This window comes from Poecile atricapillus, chromosome 3 (assembly GCF_030490865.1).
Source record: "Poecile atricapillus isolate bPoeAtr1 chromosome 3, bPoeAtr1.hap1, whole genome shotgun sequence".
In the NCBI taxonomy this organism is placed as follows: domain Eukaryota; kingdom Metazoa; phylum Chordata; class Aves; order Passeriformes; family Paridae; genus Poecile; species Poecile atricapillus.
In genome coordinates this window covers 53,766,209-53,789,210 of record NC_081251.1, presented here as the reverse complement: position 1 = coordinate 53,789,210, position 23,002 = coordinate 53,766,209, and the positions used below count along the sequence as shown (strand labels likewise).

Sequence of the window (23,002 nt, the reverse complement as noted above, 5' to 3'; positions counted from 1 at the left end):
TCCAACATATGACACACTGCAACAAGTGGATTAGACATGGTGGAATGGAAAAGCAACCTGTGGTTATACACGGTACATAATCACATAAATTAAGATCCAGATCAGAGTTTTCTTGAAGTGAAATGGATCAAATACAAGAAATCTCTGTTGCCATGTAAAAGCTGGTACGGAGTAAACTAATTTGCTTCAGGACTGCTCTGGACTGGCTCTGCTCTACCACGCGAGGCATTTACTTGTTGCAAAGCAGCATAGCAAAGGACTCTATCTGTACTCAAGTATTTAATCTGAAAAACCAGAAAGCTTCCAGTTTGATTGCAGCTGCTCTGCAAAATAACAACTTTGTTGGGAAATAGTCAAGGCATTGCTTTTGGATCAGAACTTCAAAACAAAGTTTCTCATGATCATCTGTTAGACCATCAAGGATCCGAGTAATTACATGTCTAGTGGAATCCCTGCTTACAGAGGAAAAAAAAAACAGTCTGAAACAGAATATATTTTGCCTGTTTTTAATTTTGTCTCCAATTATGATACAGAGTTTATAAAGTCACAAAAAGTAGTAAAGTCAGATTTTTCTGTAAGTCTTTTTATTTATAAGGACTTGAGTTAAGAAAATGAGATAATTAGGAAAATTAAGGCTAAAAATATCGATTCCATATGAGAGAAAGATGCACAAGAAAGGCTACTCAGGAAATTCTGCTGGAAGAAATTGCCAAAGCCAGATTACCAGACACATGTTTGCTAAAAAATTAAATCAATCCACGTTGGAATCGCTCATTCTCAAGGAACTGGGAATCTTCAAATAATACTTCAAAATAATTCTGAATTCCTACTAGGTCAAGTAGTTCGAGCTCCCGGCTCGAAGCCAAGCTTTCAATCAGTTTTCGGCCCAGTTTTCTTCCTGCTTCGGTGGACATAGCCTTTTGCCAGATCTTCAGCAGCAATCCTCCTTGGAAAAAACCACAACATGACATTATCAAATTAGCATGGAGCGCACACAGCTTTCGGCATGACAGGGACAAAGCGTGAGTCTGGCAACAAGCGCTCGACACTCTCCTGGGGACAGTGAAATGTAGACAAAGCTGGAGACTGACCATGAGGTGATAATTGCCTACAAATGTGTAGGGAGATGCAGACCATTCATTCGGCTCGGAGCCCTCTGTATCAACAGGCAAGGGGGATTGTTCCCTTGTCACCCGTGTTGCAGATCGAAATGATGGAAGAGTTATGGGAAGGTCTTTGTCTGCTCCGGCACGTAGCTCCGTGGTTTATGGAGCAGTGGCCTGGGAGTTATAATCAGGCCTGTCTTCGTTTTCACTCTAAAACAAAGCGTTCACTTTCTGCCAGCTAAGACCTCAAGCTAAAGAAGCAAATGATTCTAATACTTTTGTCCAGGGGATAAGCAGTGGCTCTCTAGGGAGTGTGGCTTGGCCAACCCAGCCTAGCACTAATGCCAGTTTGCAGGACAGTGTCTGCTTACTCCTCACTCCACTCAGTGCTCATTTTTAGAGTGGATAGAGGGGAAATGTGAGGGTAAAAAAGTCTAGTGGAAAACTAAGAAGAAATTTTTTCTCCTCTTGTTCTGCCTTTGGGTATCAGTGAGGGGCAGAGCATAAAAAGTTGATCTGATAGTCCATGAGTCGAAAAGCTTTAGCAGCAGCACAACACTCTCTCAATACAGCTCCTTCTAGACTAGCAGGGGCAACTAAACGAAAATAAAGATCAATCAAACTCTGAATCAAGAAATCAAGTCTCACTCTGGGTTACACAGTGTCCCGTCCTAGGAGGTGGTACAACTTTCTGTCCGCTGTTGAAGTTTGCAGTACCAGTAGAGAAACCTGTATCTCACAGGACGTATTTAAAAGCATCTACAAAACCAGTATATTTAGTAATCTCTATTTTGTAGCACTGAGATAAGGTCTTTCAGGTCCCTGCTGAGGCTGTGGATTTAGACACAGTAAAGTTTATTTTAAAACTCCTTTTTCTGATCTGCAAATCAGTTACCAGGCTGAATTAGCTGGCATTTAATTCTCAGCTGAATTCAAAGCTCATCCCTTAGAGCAAAGTTAGGGAAATCTCTCCCCTGCAAAGCAAGGGATTTCGGCTATGGAATTCATTATGGCTGCACCTACATGAAACTTCATCTCTCTCCCTCTTTCCTTCAATTTACAGTGGATTGCATCCATACATCCTTTCCTCTCTCCCTGTAGTGCTGTCCTCATCTGATGTGCTCCTTCCTCCTCCCTGTCCTTCTGGTCATGCTTTTCCTTGGTGTGCTCCTCCTGAACTGTGTCATAGACTGCCAGGCAGGAGATAGATCTGTTCAGACCCTTACTCAGATTCCAAAGAATAATGCTATGTGAAAAATGAAAGGGAAGCACTCTGTGATGGGAAGATGCTCTTTTTGTAGCACTGAATAACTTTATTTCACATCTTTTTCAGCTTTCAATACAACTGGTAAGAGAATTTTCAGTGAAATGTACAGATAGAAGAAGAGGATCACAAATGCCATAGATAGGCATGTTAATTTTTCAATGTATTTTTACATTCTATCTTCATTTAAAGATTCAAAATAACTTTGCTTCATAAAGTTCAAACAAAAATAGCCAGCCCAGCAGTATCTATGAAAGAATTGAATTCTCAGAAGAGTGTAATTCTGAGTTGCACCACTGGATGGTGATGCACGACTTATTTTGGTGATGCGATGAAGCCAGCATTGTGTAAGGATATCGTTTTCCTGAGATAGATCTCTGTTAAATCAAAGACTGAGATAAAACGAAAAACTAAAACCAAAACACTTTTAACCGGTGCTCATGATAATTTTCCTTTTTTTTTTTTTTTTTTAAACTGGTCTAATAACTTCATTTACAGCTTTAATGGTTTCGGATTCAATTGGTGAAACATAAAAATATCTCTTTTTATAAACTTCCTTTGAAAACTGGGAAAGAGTAGGAACATATGCTCCCAAAATTCTATTTTTGTCACTGAAATCCCTCATTGTCAGTGTTATCCCACCAGCATTTTCTGTCTAGTGTGTTGTTTGTTTATGGTTGTGTTTTTAATTGTTTTACTGTTAGTCTCTAAGATCTGTTTATACCACTTTATATAAAACATTCACTGTATTCATATGAAAAAAGGAATGTAGAGAGAATAAGATATTAAATATTTGTGGACAACAGACATCTGTAGGTCAGGCTCATACCTGTTAATTTATTTGCTTTGTGAAGAACTCTCAGTGACACCAGGACCTTATTTTGCTCTGGAGAGAAGTCACTAATGGATGGGAGGACATCCCCTTCAACAAGCATCCTCTGGGGCAGGAAGGACTGGAAGTTGTTCGTGGTCAGTAAGTCTGTACTGAAGTGTGTGGCAGCAATGAAATCTACAGCATTAGCCCAGTCTTCACCAAAATTTGCTTCTGGATCAGAGAGATATTTTAAGCTGAAAGAGAAGAAGATAAAAAAAATGTGGCAGATAACTGAATTCCCCTGTAGAACACACTAGTTGTTTATTCCAAAAGTTTTTGTTCAGTATAAAATCCTGAATGGCCTCAGTGCCTCCTTAAGTACTTTATACCTAATTTCTCCTGGTAACTCTGCCTCTGCCCAAATTAAACCTGAATCAGGTCCTGGCTCCCAGAGGTGAACCAGCATCTCATTCTAAGCCCAGAGCCTGACTGGGCATCACAGTTTGGGCAGCCATCTCTCACTGGTCATCCCACACTCTGAGACAGTGGAAGGATGAGCAGAGCCTAAAGAGTAGACACCTAAGGTATGAAAGCTTGTGTAGGCTTTGTTAGGATACCATCCTTCCAAAGACGTGAAAAGATCCTCCGTGGACACTTCTCTATTCCCCTTACCGGTCCTGGAATCTGGGGAGTGCGTAAGCAATGGAGGTGGTGTGTGCCTTCCACATGAGCCCAAGGGCATCATCCAGTTTGAAGGAGGAGAAGCTGCCAGAACTCACAGCTGTGTGTTCTGTAGATAACAAGTACTGCAGCAACAGGGGACAAAAAGGGCAGAGAATGAGAGAGGAGGTTTAAACCAAATTAGTATTTTTTTATATAAGCACATACGTCACAAAATTATGTTTGACAGTTAAAGGAAATTATATTCGAAGAGTTAATGGTAGTTGCTGTTATTCCACTTCAACACTTCAACACTGCAAGGGTTTTATCCACATAATTTCAGTATTTGGTTACAAAAATTCAGTGGACTTTTGTATCAGAGTGTATTCATACGAGATTCAGCACTGAAATAGGGACTCCTTGAAAACTTGTCTATTCTCTTTTGACCACAACTTTACAAAGATTTTCAGAAAAATAAGAAAATTATCTTGCTATCATTATGGTTATTTGTGAAGAAGATATTTTACAATAACTTCTGAAACATGATGCATGGGAAAAATAATCTTATGAAGACAAATCCAGTCTTACTCTTAAACCATCTACTTTCACTCAAAAGAGTGACTTACATTTTAACATTTCTGATCATTATCAATTATTCGACTACCATTAAAAAATGTCGACTGCAGTGGTCTAGCTATAAAAAATAGCTATTAAATCTATGAAATAAGAAATAGTGTTATCTTTGGGATTAGAGAACAGCTGAGTGAGGAGGAAAGAGAATATCTACTTGCATAAATAGGTGCACTTATGAATGATGTTTCAGCATTTTCAGGTTTTTAGATGTATAAAAAAATAAATGAACCTTATAAAACCAACTAAGGACCACTTCTTGAGGGCAATGTTCCATCTTATTTTGCATTGCTAACATAAACAGTATTGGAAGAATACAAATATAATTGAAAACAAAACAGTGTCTTGGAATAGAGGCCAAAATACAGATCTGTGTCAAAGGAAGAAAAAAATCTATAACTTGTAAAGATCCCATCCTACTTACCTCTGACTCACTATATGTTATGCTTTCCATTTTTCCTGCTTGTTGTTTTTATATGAAGCTGCTATCAAAAACAAACTAAACTCTCTGAATCTTAAAAATGACAGTAATAATAGTTTTTAAAACTAATATTTTGGTATAATTTCTAAAAATATTTTTAACAAAAATATTTACTTCAAAAAAGGTCTTCCATTCATCCATGAGCTTGGGCATGCGAGACCAGCAGTCTTTAACGTTGTAACAGAAATCAACTTTTTGCTCCTCTGGTGGCAATATTTCTATTTCATACGGCAGTTGCCCAAAGAGGCCAGCCTCCACTGCTCCCAGAAAGGGTATAATAGCCAGATAGTAATTCATACCTGTAAAAATAATTAAAAGGCAGGAGGTGTTAATCACAAGCAAATGAAAAATGCCCACGTAAGAAAATGAACTCTCCCACACCAGATGCAACTGTTACAAAGTGTTACAAATACAACTGTGTTCAGCAGTGGAATATATGTACTGAAATGTAATAATGATGACACTTGTATTGATTTAGATATGATTTGTAGTGTTCATTTATGCATTGTTCTTTAAGAGCCTTGTATGAGCTTACACTGTGCTTTACTTTGCAGAAAAGGAAAAAAAAGTAATGGAAAAAAGTTAGAACTTTGTAGGCTGTCTTGGACAGGACAAGAAAAGTCTCTCAAATATTAATTGCAAACTAAGTATAGAAAGACTAAGGGATACTCCACAAGTATTTCCACCATTAAAACCCCCTCTTCTATGCATCCTAGACCTATGAGAAAGGAAAATGTGATATTTTACTGGAAAATAATAATTTTGATTCTAAAAATATTTTATTCATTGAAAATTGCTTGGATATTACCTCATTATCATCAATTATCTGTTTAGATTTATTTTATGATGATGGCTTTCTTTGGTCTGATCCATAAGTTGTAGCAGTCAGATCCAGGATGTAGGAAACAGGCTCATTTCTCACTGGAGCCAAATCTTATCTCCAATAAAGAGTGCCCATAGGGATATTTGATATTCCTCTCTTGGAAGGAGGATTTAAAGTTCTCCTCTTAAACATGTCCGCTTAGTAGAAATGAAGTTTAATAGCTTTGAGTGAAGAAAAGCCTAGGGATCAGTTGCTCTCGCTCTTGGGTGGGTTCCTCTGAGCTGTTATGCTGAGAAGTCATTTGCTCATACTTGGTGTCAGGGCTATGGACTGCGCTGATATTTTGTGCAAAATTCCAGCAATGAGGACCAAAATCATCAAAACCTGAACACCTACCACGTATCTGTGTCCTCCTAATGGGAAGCCATTGCTCCACCTTATGGGAGAAGATCACAAAACAGAGTTGACACAGGAGGAGTATGTGTGCTGGCTATAGTTCACTAGGGACTGGGTCTGCACACCTTAGGAGCTGGAATACTGAGGGAACTCAGTGTATTGCTGTAAGCATAAGATGAAGAAAAGGATGGAGCAGCATGGAGGTGCTGTGGTCATGGTCTGTCAAAGTCGATGCAGATATGAAACAAAGGATGGAGCAACACAGCAGTGTTGTTGTTGTTGAACACAACCCATCATGTTGTGATTATGCTCCAGTGAAAACATGGAGCTAGCAGGAACTAAGCCAAAGGAATGAACCAGACAGTAACCAGAAGCTGCCCTTTGCTTCATTGGCTCAAAAATGCACCTTGCTTTTCACACTCTACGTATACTAATGGCTCAAGCACCACATCAACCTGAAATGTCACCAACTGTAACTTTACCTTTCCTCTTCCCTCAAAGGAAGTAATATAAATATAGTTAAAGTGGGGAGGGAAGTCAGAGAATACTCCATCATAACTTCTGGGACCAGTCAACAGGCTGAACCTGTCTTCTTCCCCATAGGGATGTCTACTGGGTAAGAACCTCATTCTGTGCAAGCTAAATTATTCTCCCTAGCTAGCTTTAATTGGTGATTAGAATTGGTCAATATATTGCTTCAAATTCATTTTGCAATGTTATTATCAATAGTAATCTCTGAACCTTAACCTGTCACAGTGTTTGACTATCAATGTGTTTGTTAATAAAGTGTGTTATTCAGTAGACTGTTTAGTGTGAGTCCTTTAAGGGCACTAAGGGAGGAACAGCCAGCAGAAGATAACATACTTGACAAAACTGGAAATATCTACCAACTCCAAGTGGGAACATTGACCCCAAATAGGTTGGTGGAACCATGCTCCGATCTAGTGGACTGTTCCGTGGGGTCCCCATAATGGGACACTGACAGGCTGGTCAGGTACAAGGGTTTTGACTTCCCTGGGAGTGCTGACTGAACAAATGAAAGTGTTTATTTTTAAAGAGAAACCCCTTGTCTCATGTGACACACCTCCTGCATGTGGACCTGTCTGGGAATTCAGGAGGAAATGCATGGCCAGTCAGAAGCTCAAAGGAAAACTCTGATGAGTGATGAGACAACAGTGTTTGTATCATCACTTTGAAGTGATGAGACAACAGTGTTTCACTGAGACTCATTGCGGATCTGGCTCTTGCTTCTTGTTCACTGTTGGCATGAGAAGTACTGAAACCTTGATCTCACATCACAAAGTGCTTGTACTCTCTTAAGTATTCTTGCCTATATTATATATTTCCACCTGCTTCAGTGACTTAGAGGGCAGAAAGCAATGCAGGACAGGACTATACTGAATATTATTCTAGTCAAAATAAGATTAATGATCTTAAGCAAGTAGTATCACATTCACCTGAGGTATATTAAATGTGAGTTTCTGGTTTAAACTCATTCCTGGTTTCATGTGACTGCTTGTGCCAGAGGGCTGCTCTGAAGGCCAGCTGAAAGAATTCATATCCTCAGAACACTAAGAGACATTTCCATGCAATCTCAAAGACTCTTGGCATGTTCTGGCTACAATAGGGTAAATCAAAGCTGAGTTCATACATTTTCTGGAGGCAACAAAATGGATATCAAGCAAACATGCGGTATTTAGAAGTAAATGAAGAGCAGGAATTCAAACACTAAGAAACAAAGGTGGTGGCTTCTATTCCAGGAAGGTTCCCTGTTTGCAAAGGGCCATGCAGTGACTCTTGCTACTTGACACTGTGTGAGACACCATCCCACACAGCAGCTAGAGCTATCCACAAAGTGGGAAAACCACAGCTGGATAACTGTGATACTCATATCACAGTCAGTTTTACCCTGGATTTACATTTTAGATTTTATCTATGTTTATGTCTTTGTTCACTTGAAGATATGTACTTTTATCTACTGATTCACAGCCAGAAGCTTAATCCAAATGGCCACTGAAGGAAAAACTTTCCTGTGGCAGGGAAGGGACAGAGCCATTTGCTCAAACCTGCTGACAGGTCTTGGAAAAAGGGGAATTACACCAGGACATCAGGGAAGCTGAGGGACCAAGGGGTAGAAGTGATGGAAGGAAAATACACTATGGGGAAAAAGAACCAAGGATGGTATAAGAACCACAAAGATTCCTGCTTGACATTTTCTCACAGAGTTTTAGTTTGGAGTGCAAACATCTAAACTGAAGAAAACTGTTCTGGACTAATGGTAAACTGCAAATATCTACAAATATCTACAAATATATATACCTGTCATAGTGTTTCCCACACATTTTCACATAAATATTTGCAGTGTAAATATTTTTAAGGCTGCAAGCTTCTTTGTTTGGGGTTTTTCTCCTTTCTCAAGTAAGCATTCAAAATACATTAATTTTCATTTATCCACTCAGATGTCTTGCTGCAAGATTGTGATGGAGAATTACACAGCACTGAAATTATAATGTAAATCTAAAGGGAAGAAATATTTTGAGATGCCCTTCTAGGACACTAATTTATTATGAAGAAGAACAGTGTGACAGCATATACTTACAGGACCACCAGCTTCTTACAGATTGGCACAGGAGCTCTCCATTTTCATAGCCACAGGAAGTCACACCAGAATGATCTGCTAACCTACCTGAGTGAATAAAATTAAATAATACAACAAATACTTCTCAAACTTTTCGCACAGGAAATCCCACTGAGAAAAAAAAATATAAAGGAATAAAGCACACAGACTTTCGGGTGGAGAAGCAAAACAATTACTGTTGCTTTGCTTCATGAACTACTGTTCCTAGAGTAGTTGAGTTTTTCAGTGCATAGTAATTTGATTGTGTTTTACAGTTGGAGATATCCCTCACTGTAAATGTATTCTGTGAATTTACTGAACTGTTTGAAATCGGGACATCACAGTATTTTTACTGAGACATAAATATGCATCCACATACAGACATGAACACGTGCGTAGCTGAAGCGTTGTTTTTAATAGATGTAGGACTGCTAGTTCAGGAGAGCTGCTTAACGAGCAAAACAGCACAACCTAAATGTGTTAGTAATTGTCTCACCTAATTGGGTTGTATGATACAGAATCACTTCCAGTTTAATCATGCAGACAATCGTGGCCTTACTGTGAAGCTAAGCATGCAAGCATTGTTGTAACTAATCAGCAAAGTTTGCAAGCATCTGTAATCTACAAAACATGCAAGACATTTCACAATTGTTCATGACAGAATATTTTACTTTAAGCACGTGGCATAAAGAAATGGCCTAAGTCCTAAAAGAACACCATACATGTACATTAAGTGTTGTCATGCAGAGTGTCAGGAAATCTGCTTTAAGTGTATGACATACAATTACCATGGCCTTGTGCAATAGCTTGAGCTATTCCAGAAGCTCCCAAACTCTGCCCTGCAGAGCATTTGCTCTCTGACAAGTCAGCTGAATAATGGCAGTGTCATTTCTGTCAGACTAGAACTAAACCTCATTACCAAACCAAATTTTCTGATATTTTTACTCAGGAAGAAGAGACGATCATGAACAATGTGCATACAAATTATCCTAATTATTCTCCCTAGCTGACTGGGCAGATCTTGTGCTTTGGGGCATGCTGGATACTCAAACAGATATCTTTCAGTAGCCAAGCACAGAGAATATGAACTTGCAATGATGAGGACTGCAGTTCAACCCTTTTTTTTAAAATTAAGATTATATTTTAATAGTTATAGAAAGATTCATTTTTTCAAAATTTTACTTCAACAGAGACTGTCAAGAAACAGGCAGCAATAGATCACTGGTGTGCAAAAGGAATGAATGGGAAGGATAAAGGCTAAAAAGAAAAAGAAGACAAATGTTGCAAAAGATTTTCCATTGCAACAATCATTTAAAACAAAAAAAAACTGATTAACCAAACAAACCCCACAAACAAGCAAACAAAGAAAAGCCCTCAACAAACAGAAAAAACTTAATTTTTGTAAAAAACGTATTTAGAAAATAAGGATGTTTCTAAACTGATCATAAAGAATAAGCAGAAATAAGTTCTCAGAGGGAGATGTGGACATTCATATATCGGTTTTAGAAATTTAACTCAAACCACCTCTAGAAGCTTGTAACATTAACAGAAATAAAAGCCTATTAGTTGGCAATTTAAGAACAGCACTGTAGAATGCATGCCCTGAAATCTAGCTACATTAACTGAAGCAGCTGGGAATGCCATTCCAGAGATTTTTAATTAGCTGAAATATTGCCCATCTATACCACAAATCTGAATTCTGACCCCTTCCTATAAGGAATTTTAATAGCTATTGCCCAGCAAGGTAAGGGTGTTTGCTCAGCATTTTGTTTTCAAATTGGCATCTCTGTCAAAGTTTACACCATCTGAGGCTATATGAGGCTGGTGAGGCAGAAACCTTGGAAAGGAAGCCTCTGAGCAGGTCTGGAAAACACTTTGCTAATCCAGCATCTTAAGGAAATAATTCATACCTGTACGAAATTGCCACCCATGCTGCAATGGTAATCCCCAGAGAATATTGCCACTGTTTTGGGGTCCAAAGGCAGCAAAATATTTGGCTGAAGCATTTAGCAAGCTCTTATACACTCCCAGTCGGTCTTGATAGTTCCAAGCATTGATGACAATTTTGTTGTCCTTCACTGGGAAATCCAGCAGGTTTCCAGGGGCCAGGTCCCAGAGGGGGGGATAGACATCTTCTCCAGTGACATCATTTTCACTCTGTGCCTCAGCAGTCACAGGACTCAGGGTGACAGCCACTACAAGAACGTGTATGCCAAAGCAGGGCCACATTGTGAAGGTTTGTGACCCGGGTGATTGTGGCTGCAGGGCTTTTATCGGGAAAGGTGTGGGCTGGGCAAAAAGGCTGACTCAGACGCACAAGTCTTTGTCTCCCTTCCCTCTTCCCAGCCATGACCTTGACAGGGAGTCACCAGGCTAGCAACTGTGAACAATGCTCTGTCCTATCTGTGGGGTCTAGGGAGCACCAGCAGACGTTTAAGAGGAATCAATCTAATCAGAAGATGTCCAGATCTGTGCTGTCCATGACATATGCACATATCTCCAAATGGTTGAGGGGCTGCAATACTGATTGTACAGTTGTGCTATCAAGCTTTCTGTGTCTGTGTTTCTTACTAGCTGTCAGCTTCCCTTTCTCAACCCAATTCCTTCGGGTAAGGAAGGGACAGCAGCAGCAGAGATCTCACCTTAACAACACTCAACATAGCCCAGGCTATGGCTGAGGTATTCTGAGGAGGGCTCCAGGCACTGAAAGAAAAGCAACAGTGACATGCTGCAGGTGCTGCCATTGTGAGCTTTGTCTTTTGGCCTTGGAACAACTGCCTGAAGCCTCCAGGTCATTACAGTGCTGGAAGGAGCCACATCAGCCCTTCTTCAGGCCATGTGGCACCTGGAGAGCTGTACTTTTAGTACTGCTTTGTTTTGTGTGGAAATGGTCATCATTATAAAGTTCTACGGTCTCCTATTAAACCTCCATGATCCTGTAGACTCCAAAGGGAGCACAAAGTCTATGCCTCCAGTGATAAAATTGGTCTCCAAGTTATACTCCAGCCAAAGTGAAACTGCCCAGCTGCCTCCATCTCACCTACTTTTAGGAATTCTAGGACTTTATAATCTTCAGCTGCTTTTTCTCAGATAAGCAATGTTTGCAAAAGATCACTGAGCAAACAAACACGTGGTTTGTTATCTCTGTAGTCTTTTATTTGCATGAGAAAAATTGCAAATGCTACTTTTTTTTGAAGTAATTCTGTGAGTTTCAGTTGGGCTTTGTGTGCCTGAAGTATCTTAAACCTGTGGGTGGGAGCAAGTCAAAACTGGCTGCAAACTTTAGATAATAAATTCAAAATAAATGTATCACTTCAATTCAAAAATTTTCCATTTACTCTATTTATTAAGGAGAATTTCTAGTAAATAGTAGAATTTTTCAATGATCACTTTTAATTCTTTTGTCTGCTACTGAGAGAGAAACACAAAGGATTTTGAAATACAGTGTTCAACAGAGGTTAACACACATCTGATCATGCTGCCTTGAAGTCTTGAGAAATCAAGTTGTTCTTTCATTAACTTCTATGGATGGGATTTATCTAACCCAAATGTAGGCATTTTAATATTAACCTAGCTATATAGATTCCCTTGATAACCAAATCAGAGAATCAGTCATATCCAGAATGTAACTTATTTAAAGCACACCACTGAGAGATGTATTGTTCCTGACAGACTGTAGAGGGAGTAGAAATTACAAGTTTACCTTAAGACATAGAAAAAGTATTTTTAGATTAGATAAAAACAATATTCTTTTTACTACATTTCTGAAATAATTTCTGATCTATATTCTGAAATAATAATTTCAGAAATGTTTTGAAAGGTACTTTTTTTTTTCTTGAATCAAGGCATTCTGTTAAATAATCCTGAGAACAAATGCCAAAAAATGTGCTGATTTCATATATATATATATATATATATATATATATATATAAGGCTCTAATTGAGGCAATGGGCAGTAAGGCTCACCTAAAAATGAAGGAGGATGAAAGGCATCAGCTAAGGCACAAGACATGTGGAAGAAACCTGTGACTCTATGAAATAAAAGGCACAAAGTTCGTAATTGCACTAAGGCAGAAATTTTATTTAGGAACATGAAGGAGTAAGAGGTTGGTGCTTTTTTTTTTTTTTTACCATCACTGAAAGAAGTGTCCAAATTGGGAAGCTAAACTCCTTCTGTTTTTCTTTAGTCAGAGGGGAGAGTTTGAATTCTTCTAATGAAAGATATCAGATATTACATGAGTGATTTTGCTTAAGGTACATAAGGTAAAGTGAGGTGAATAAATGCCTTCACTTTTTTTTTTTAGAGATACCATATATTTACATCCTCAAGGCAAATTACTTGGTAGTGAACTACTGATTTCATGTTTGTGTGGAACTTTATTGTGCATGAAAAACTGTTCTGCTCTGCCGTCTAGAAGGGCAAACCCTACTAACACTGACCTGGGCAGGCATGAAAATATTAATCACTAGTGTAAATGCAAAAGCACACTTTCTCAAAAGATTTATAATACAGAATTGAGATAATTAATGATAAAATGCTTGCCTTATATCAATTTTTGAGCTATTTGATAGAAAAAAAATTGTGTTATATAATAAATGGGAAATAATGAACAAGAATACATCTACTTAGACTGCTGAAGTCCTCTGAAAAAGAAGTTTCAGCCTCTTGCCTTATTATGATAATAAAAGGACTTCAATAACCCAGTTAATCTTTAAAGAGTCAATAATAATTTTTTATTAATAAAAAATTCCTCCTGAAAAATATTATTATTCAGTTTATAGATCTTCATTTTTGGAGTTAGCTGTGTGTGTGCAAACAAGTTGCTGAAGTTTCTGTATGACTTTAAGGACAACTGTTTTCCTTTGAGAAATATCTGAGCTGGTGTTTCAAGTTTGGAATCCAGTCCAGTTGGTTTGGCTGTCCTGAGTGGGGAGAGGAGAGGGTACATGTGATGTCAACTGGACTTGAGTGGTGTTGGTGTTGGGTGTTGAGTCATAGCACGCCAGCATTTTAAGCAAAGGGGAGATTAAGAAAGATCATTGGTAATGTCAACACCACTGTTCACCACTGTTAGCAAGTACCCTGCCAGTTACTCAGTAAGGATGTGTTCCCAGAGACATTGCAGCAGAATCACGTGCTGGAAAAGACTGTTGGATATGATAGGTGGTAATTTCAGGTCTGATATGTAATTATGAAGTTTCCAGAGAATGCTGCAGTTTTCAAGTGGGCTACAGATTTTGCTTCATGATAACTGCAGGAAAGCTAATAAGCATCAATTACATTAGTTGGGGTGACCACAAGAAGAAATGGCAGCCCTAAGACCCCAAACTACCAAACCATAGTTCCATTCCTTCATCCTGACTGGATACACTGAGGAAGGAGCTGGAAAGCCAATGAGGAAGGGGCATCAGTACTCCCAGTGGAATTAATTCAGAGCTGACACAGGCGAGAAACCTTTAGGTAAACTGGGGATGTCATTATCCTTCAGCCACATAAAACATCACTGACAGGAAGGGTTCATCCACTTCATTTTTGGGTAACAGTCCTAAGAGGAAGAATAGTGAGTTTTCATTTAGATGGGATATTGGTATGAGCTTCCCTATGACATGGCACCTTTTTTCATGCCCTGACACTTCCACGAGTAATTGTGGGTACCCCTTGATTGTGATCTGTTTGAGGGCAAAACGACTACACTGTAGCTAAATGTATTCTTCATGTGCTTCCCTGAATAAGCTTAAAGCAGTGGATATATTTAGGTTTCTTTTTAATCTCTGTTGTTATTGTCCTCAGCTAATGTCTTGAACAGACTTTCTTTTTGTCACAGGCCTCTAGTATGTGGCAGGGAGGAACTCTCTGGCTTCAGTATCCTCCAGCAAAGCCCCCTAACAGGGCTATAAAAGGCTTTATAAATTGCTACTAATTCATGTTGTTGTGAGTAAAGATCATCAGCCAAGCCCTGTGGTCACATGAGTGGACCCAACCACTAAGCAAGGCACGTTGTGGTAGGAGCATCAGGCATCTGAGGGGAAATTATACTGTGTGTGTAGTGGATCTAGCAGGAGGTGCTGCATCATCATATCCTGGCTCCTTCCGACATCCTTGAAGCAAACATTTCTCCTTCTTTGGAAAACATCACTCTCGTGTTGTCTATTAATCCCATTCTCCCCTCTGCAAAAGCCATCCTTTGCTCCCTGCTGATCTTGCCTTATCAAAAAGAGCAACCTGTGCTGAAGATCCTGACAATTCAGATTATAAACTGTGATTAATCAGCACACAGAGAAATACCAGATTCATATCTGTAGTGAGATTTTACCATATGCAGTTTTTCTTCCCAGATGAAGCAAATCTTCCCATGAGGCTGGCTGGGTGGAAGTCTGGCTGGACAAATGACTGCAAAGGCAAGTGTAAATCCAACATTTCCAGTTCATAATAGTAAAAGAATATCAATTAGCACCAATTATGGATTGAGGAGCAAGCTACACACAAGATGTGTAATGGGTACCTAGTGGTGTCCTAAGTGTACTTTCCAGATCACAGTGCTCCAGGGGACTCAAGACCATTCTCAAATTTCATGAACAGGCTTGCTTGCAGGACCAATGTTAAGATGCACATTTATATATTTATATATATACACACATAGGAAAGCAACCACCCAATAAAAAAAAAACAGTTTTCAGACCCAAATCAGGAAAATTTGAATTAACCTATAATTTTCATTTTTATAGTGGTATTATGGAGGTATATTTAGCTTGGAGGTTAGTTCAGATTATACCATAATCTTCACTGCTTTTTTTAACTGCAGCTTGAAGGTGAAGCTGATCATGGAGCCAGATATCTGTGGAATTTAGCACCTACAGCATGGCCTTCAGCCATGGTTCAGAGGTGATCTTCTTCAACACCTACCATAAAATACTTCAGCCTTATTTTCGCAGTGTGGTGGAATTCATTCCGTTGAGTCAGACCATACAAAAGCTCCACTCACTGAAACATATACTTAAAAGTTGATATAAGAAAAATGGAGATATATTCTAAAACAGAGAGATATATTCCTGAGAGGATCTGAGTTGGAAACACCTGTTTAATGGAGGAAGATGATAGTAAATTTTTAATATAATGTGTCTACTTTTTCTTAGAAATTGTTGTCAAGTACAGTCCTAAGACTACTTATGAAACTAAGGAAATCTTTTGGCTGTTTGTTTGTATATCACCAGGGAAAGAGCAACTGCAACAAAAAATACTAGAATCATGTTGTGAGTTTGGTTTATTTTTCAATCTGTCATTAATTATGCATTAATTTATAAGACAAGTAAACTGAATCTTAACTTATAATTTTAGTATGACATTTTAGTTAGATTAAAATGAGAAAAACTAATTAGAAAAAAATCAGCATAATGGAAAAGATTCATTAAAATACACAAATATCCTAAGCGGTAAATCTGTGGCTAGATGCTAGTGCCCAGATTTACTGATGTGAAGTATGCAAAATGACTGCATCAATTAGAAACTTGGGCCAAAACAGCTTTTTTTTGCCATTTGGAAGGAGTAAGCAATTAATTCAGGAATTATAATTGGCTCTTGAAACTCAGAGACTGCAGAGAAAATTTTAAGAAGACTGTCAACCATCTTCTAGCTGCAGCCATTTTCCTTAGACTGAAAAAGAAAAGAGAGGGGGAGGGGAGAAGCTTTCTTGAAAGAAAGGAAAGGAGACCTAACAAAAATATTTCTCAAATAAATAGATTACTCTTCATTGTGTAAGCAAGAAAAATAAATTTTGGTACAAGACAATTCAAAAGAAATGTTGTAAAATAAAACACAAGATATAAATTAGTCTCACATTTATTGCCCAATTTTGCTTCTGTCATGGGAAAGAATAACACTCTTGTTGTTTCTAATTGATATTCTGTGTTGGTATACAACACACTATTTTGGTTCTGCTGTTCATTTGCAATAAGAGAGGAAATAAGGGTGATTTTCAAGAAAAACAGATTTTAGTCTCGTTTAGAGAACTCTGAATAACTCACGAAAAACAAATTCCAAACCTGTTTGATTAAACTAAAACATATATTCAACATATAATTCCTAAACCAAATCAGTCATTTTTGAAGCATAATTATGGTACTATAAATCCAGAAGAGGTGTGTAAGTAGCAAAAATATGCATGGATAGGTATTAAAAGACAGAAATTATTGGATAGTCACAAATGCTTGCACAACAAAGCTAACATTGAAATGAGACTTAATGATAGTATATGGAGAAATGTCACGTCACCAAGCTGAGAGATGACAGAAATATTTTTTTTTTCTGGAAAACATGATAAATATTTCCATTGCCCAGTTTTTCATGCTTTTCTTTCCCTTAAACTTTTATTTCTTTTTGGGGCACACCCAATACTTCCGTACCTGGGTGCCCCTGAGAACTTTGCTTCTGAGATTCCCCACATGACACAATTTCATATGTATCAATATCAGTTCCATAATGCAAGTGTCCATTGCATAAAGATTAATGTGAAATTATTTCCTGTATCTGACAGCCACCTGCTGATATTATACACCAAACATAAATATGACTGAGCTCCACGAAGGCCACCAAGTTTGGGACCATAAAAACCCCTGAGGCACACAACTGGGCAGGTATTGTAGGACAGGAATTTCTAGTTTGTTGCCCCAAACCATCAAAAAATTAGGCTTGGATTATCAAAAGAACACAAGCGAAAGACATGTTTAGTTTTAAATAGGTTTGAAAGGAATTCATTTAACACTGAGGTGTTCCTATCAAACAAGAACTTCTGAGGACTCCCTGATTTCACCAGAAAAGATGTCCAGCTTTCCAAATATTCCTGGCCTGTTCTGAAGTGCCATTTCCTCAAATGAGTGTGTCACATGACCTTACTCACCTTGAGTCATACTTAATTGTCCCATTTAATTCTCATCAAGAAGACAAGAATAATGTTTTTGGTTAAAAGGTATGCCTCCCTCAGCCTCCCATCCATCCGGCTGTCCTGCTCCTATGCTGTTTTCCTGTATGACCTGCCTTTGTCTCCTCCCTGCTTGCACCAGCACTGGGGTCGTGCTCTGTGGTCTTTGCAGGGAGCCACAATGTGATACTGACTTACAGGGGATGGCATACCATGGGAAACCATCCAGCAGAAGAGCCTGGGGAGACGTGATCTGCACTTTTTCTGATGTTTGGGTGGTGAAGGGAGCTGCTGTGCGCCATAGAAACAGAGTTTGCCTTTTCCAGAGTGATGAGACCTGTTGCAGATGCTTAGGAGTGTCATTGATACAAGAAACAGATACAAGAAAGTCATATACTGTAGCCTAGATTTAAAAGAAAGACCAGGGTACTTGTTTTTCTTTTTTTTTTTCTTTTTTTTTTTTTTGCCTTAGCATAAGCCTCTCTGCTGGCTATTCTACACATAAAAACACAGTACACAGTTAAGAAGAACCAATCTTAAAATTTTGAAATCTCAAGCTTTTAAGAAGGAGAAGTCCACCCCCCTCCCGAAAAGTGAACATAAGATGTGCTTTATAGAAGGCAGGTTTCTGAACCCTGTGATGTCCTCCTGGATTTCTATTGCATTTCCTTCTAAGCAATTTAATTTAAAATGCTTAGCTTTGGAGACAAAGATTTGGATTCCTGTTCTGATTCTCTTTTTTTGAAGACATACTTTAAAAAATAAAGCATTCTAATTTATTTTGTCAAATCAGAGTGACTACAGCAGGCTCTGATCCTGGACTTTTGCCATCCTTATACTAAAATCACACACCAAAATAATTTGGCTTAGCCTTATCTGCAAAAATACTTTCAAGAAAATACTTCATATTCTTGTCCCACTCCTGCTGTGAATGCTAACAGCATGGGCATAACACAGCTGCCTTTTTTTTTTTTTTTTTTTTTTTTTCTTCCTTAGAGTCCACATGCCAAGAGCTGGAAATAAAGAATTTATATCACATTTTCCTTTGTTGTCAAAACTGGTGCCAGTTAATCTGAATAAGTGAGGATAATGAAACTGCAAGCTCCTGTAGATTTGTATATGAACACTAGATGATGCTATATAACTTTTTAATCTCCCTATCATTTTCACATGTAACTGAAATAAAAATTATATAAAATCAGAAGACTGGACTAGAAAATGTTTTTAATATGCTGACAAGCATGAACATATGACAAATTGTATCACCGAAGTAAAAAAATCTACATTTCTCTCCCTGCCAGCTGTCTCCACCTCAACTGCCAGATGCAAAGAAAGGGTACATCTGATTTTAGGGCTCCTTGTGTCAGACATTGTGGCAATGTGCTACAGAATGATTTTAAACAAACACTTAATAGCAAGAATGCTTTCCAAATGCTTTGCCAAAAAAGATTGGCAAAAAACCCCTTTGCCCAGCAGTTTTTATACTGGACCAGGTATCAACTCCTTTGCTGCAGTCAGGATAAATCCTTAAGCTGGTATAAAAATCACATGCTGTACTAGGACTAAATTAGCTTGGTTTTGGTCCAGATGAAACTTGTGCTAGCAAGATAATGTGGTAGTGTACAAGAAAGGGCTTTGGCTCAGAGAAAAGGCTTTGAAGCTGGCTTCTGTCTTTCCTCTAAGAAACAGCTCCTCTAATCTTGATGACCCTCATATGTATGATGTCCTTATGACACAGTTCAAACACTAACCAAGTGGTGAATCCATGTCTCAGGGTGGATATAGTTACAGATACCAACAAGCCCCTGCCCAGACATGGTGAGTCTTTCATAATTTGCAGAAATATTGAAGGGGAGAATCCCAAAAGCTGCTGTCTGGGAAGAGGACTAGCAGCTGCTCTTGCCCCAGGGAGGTTTTGATCTATGCAGTTTCCAGAACTCCTTGGTCAGGGGGCAGTGCCCATGCACTAATGTGCTCACCAGGCAGCCATGGAAATAACTCTGTGTTCTGCTCCTTTCACACCAGTGGTGCAGGCCACCATTATCAAAATGGCTTGAATCAGGCTATTTGAGAGGTTAGTTGATGAGACTACATGGGCTTGAGTGACACTTTAAAACTGCTTGAATAGTTTGACCCTTTGCCAAAGCTTTGATAGCAATTACAAGATCAACAACAGACTCCCAACTGCTCACAAAACATCCTGCAATGAGAGAGAGTGCCACCACAGCAGTCACTGAAGAAGACATTTATTCTTTAAAGAGGGCTCAAGGGAAGTTTTCTCATGTGTCTTTTTGTGGGCTTTAATGGCAGTGAAACCTTCAGAACTAGAGTTTCTGGTATTCAAACTATTAAAAGTATGGTAAGCAAAACAAAATTTTGCTTCAACTCAGTTAAGCATCTTTAAAATTATGATGGATTAATGGAAAGTATGTGCAAATGAAAAGTGGGTAAAAATGTTTTAGGATTTTTTCCTTAAAAGAAATTAATCCAGTCAACATTGAGAAAAAAGACATCCATGAGTTAATCTGTTACTCATGTCTCATTCCAGAACTAGATCTGAAGGGTAGGAGAGGAAGACATGGCAGCAAATATTATCATGACTTTGGAGGACTGTAACTGGAAGTTAAAAGGTACATGCCCAGCATCAGACAGGAGATGGGATGCACTGCTTGGCTCTGTGCCTGAGCATCGGCAGCTCCAGCCCAGGAGAGAGAGCCTTCCTTTCCAGTTACTACAGATTTCTTCTTGAAAGAAAAAATTCATTATAAAACTGGGAATAACTACTTTGCTGCATTAAATTATTTTTATTTTCCTTATATTTTTTTGAAGTCATACAAAAATTTTGTAAATGCAAAAACAATTGATGTTTTAATAAAATCCATTACTACAATTCATTATTATGATTCACAGTTCTCAGGCTATAAGAAGTATTTCAAGTCCACAGAACACTTTTTTCTAGTCATGGCAGAAATAATCAATGATTTGAAATTATATGTTTACTTTATAGCAGTTGGTTTAGTAAAGCTTCTAAATTAAATCTGTCAGCACTCAAATCAGCGTGAAGAATCCTGTGCCAGTTTAGAGGAGACAATGAGCAAAATGTCCAAGGAATCCTAACATTAAGGATGGTCATTTTGACAACAATGTGAGATTAGCTATTGACCTTAATGGAGCCAAGATTTAGTCCCAGATTTAAAGGAATATCTCTGTATAATGAGGATTTTTTTCTTCCTACACATACCTCTTCTACAATTACAAGACAACTTGAATTGTGGGAAAAGAGGGTGGGTTTGGAAAGAGTGGATCACAGCTCTTTTGAGCAAGTATGACTATATGGCAGGGTAAGTTTTTGTGCCTTCCTTGGACTTCCTCCCTCAATAATGAATGAAACCTGGAGGGCATTGTCTCCTGTATATATATCTCATTAATAACTGATTAACTCAGCCAAACAGAAACACTTGGATTTATTGCTGAATTTGCAGGCATAGATACCAAGTTAACCTCACATTCAGACTCAGAGGGAGCAGAAAGACTCACTGTGCAGCACCCTTTTCAACACAAAGGCATTACCTTAAGCTTAAGGGTCAATTATGCTTCAATTATGGTCTCTTGCACCTCAGATCAATAAAGGATTATCTCAGATCTGTCCTGCAACATCCTGATTCTCTGTGGGTGGCAGCATCAGCTGTCCAGGGTTTACATATTGCTATGGTAACGTGACCCAGAGCCCTGTTGCAGGACTCCAGTCACTGGGCCTGTCTTTACTTCACAAAGCTTGATTGTTTGTAATAGTATTACACCAGGGTAGATGTGTTGTGCTGAAAAACATTTCCCCACAGGGACTCCGAACAAGATCAGGCCATCACCACTTTGTCTCTGCCATGCTTTCTGTGAGATGCAAGGAATGCAAGAGGGGGTTAGGGTGGAGGAGCCCAGCATCTCCTTGGAACTTGCCCTGCATGGATTGCGTCTGTCCATTCCCTGACACTCTGACACTACAATACTGATTTCCCAGCCTCCCCCTTGGAAATTCTCCTTCCTTGCCTCCCCCTCGTCTCCCTCCCCTGCAGCAGCTCCATGGAACTGAAGAGGGGCTGCTTGATGGGGTGATGGCAGGTGAAGTCGCCATAGAAACAGGGACTCTGGCCTCATTCGCACAGCGAGCGGCTCTCCCGCAGCCCGGAGAGAGCACAGAGGCTGCTGCAGGTACACTCGCAGCTGATCCACACTGCCTGGCATTTCAACCATCTAAAGCAGTACCAGCGTACACATGGCAGCAGATCTTGAGAAAACCATTTTCTCACTTGCTCTTTAAATCAGAATCAAAATTCTGTCCCTGAGTCAAAAGCCTTGCAACAAATCTGTCATGTGTACTTCTCAATACACCTACAGAGCTTTTTCTGTGCACATGCGCCAGCTGGAAAACCTGATATCCTGGTTTTATTGTTTTGATGTGTGCCAGAGTCCTCTAATTTCTCTAAAAGTACTGGGGCATTATGTAAGAAGCTTGGATGTGATCCAGCATGTAGATAACAGCATAACAGGCCTGATAAAAAGCCCAGTAAATTGCTGAACAAAGGATCTCCTTCACTGTTGATTTATTAATTTGCAACTTGCCTAAATACAGTGATTTTTTTATAGGATTTGAAAATGTGAATTAACAAATAAAATGTCCAGTCATCATATACAAAATCCATTAAGACATAGAAATGAAAAAAACTAATTTTCAGAATTACTTATTGTTGAGGTCTCACAGATGTTTGGGAGAAAAAGGGAACAGAGATAAATTTGACAACATTTTCAAAAGTTCCTAGTCAAAGAGTTATCTCTGAAAATTGCATTAAGCTAGCAAATGATATGTACAAAAATCCACTGATCCTAAAATGCAGGTTATAGTGAAAAAATAACAGAGAAACCACAGACAAAATAAAAAGAGATATTATCCTTAAGAAAAGGACAAAAAAGCAAAGAATGATTCAGGAGATATCACAGGTGGAAAAACAACTAATTATCTAACATCAGATCTTGGAAGCTCTAGGTGGAATTTTCATCTGGAAGCTTGTGTATATAGTAACGTGATGCCACCTGAAAGTCAGAGAAGGAAGATACAGTCCCAGACTAAACAATTATACACATCCATAAGTTATCAAAACAAGCATACCAAATTAACAGGGAGGAAATAAAAATTTAATTAACATTAAATGAGGAATAAATAAAACCATGAAACGCTCTCAAGCCTCTCAGCTAACAAACTGCAGACTGTTTATTCACCTGCTTTGTCACATCTTCCCTGCCT

The 23,002-nt window shown here is 38.7% G+C and overlaps 1 protein-coding gene across 1 annotated transcript; it reads right to left on the bottom strand.

The window, feature by feature from the left end:
* Positions 1-736: 736 nt before the first annotated feature.
* On the bottom strand, positions 737-11,020 carry C3H6orf58 (chromosome 3 C6orf58 homolog). Its single transcript, XM_058836512.1, has 6 exons — positions 10,702-11,020; positions 8,774-8,860; positions 5,070-5,254; positions 3,857-3,990; positions 3,200-3,438; positions 737-946 (listed from the first exon to the last, which is right to left on the bottom strand). The coding sequence occupies exons 1-6, from the start codon at positions 11,018-11,020 to the stop codon at positions 747-749; spliced, it is 1,164 nt and encodes a 387-aa protein (XP_058692495.1). The 3' UTR covers positions 737-746.
* Between the last annotated feature and the right edge of the window lie 11,982 nt (positions 11,021-23,002).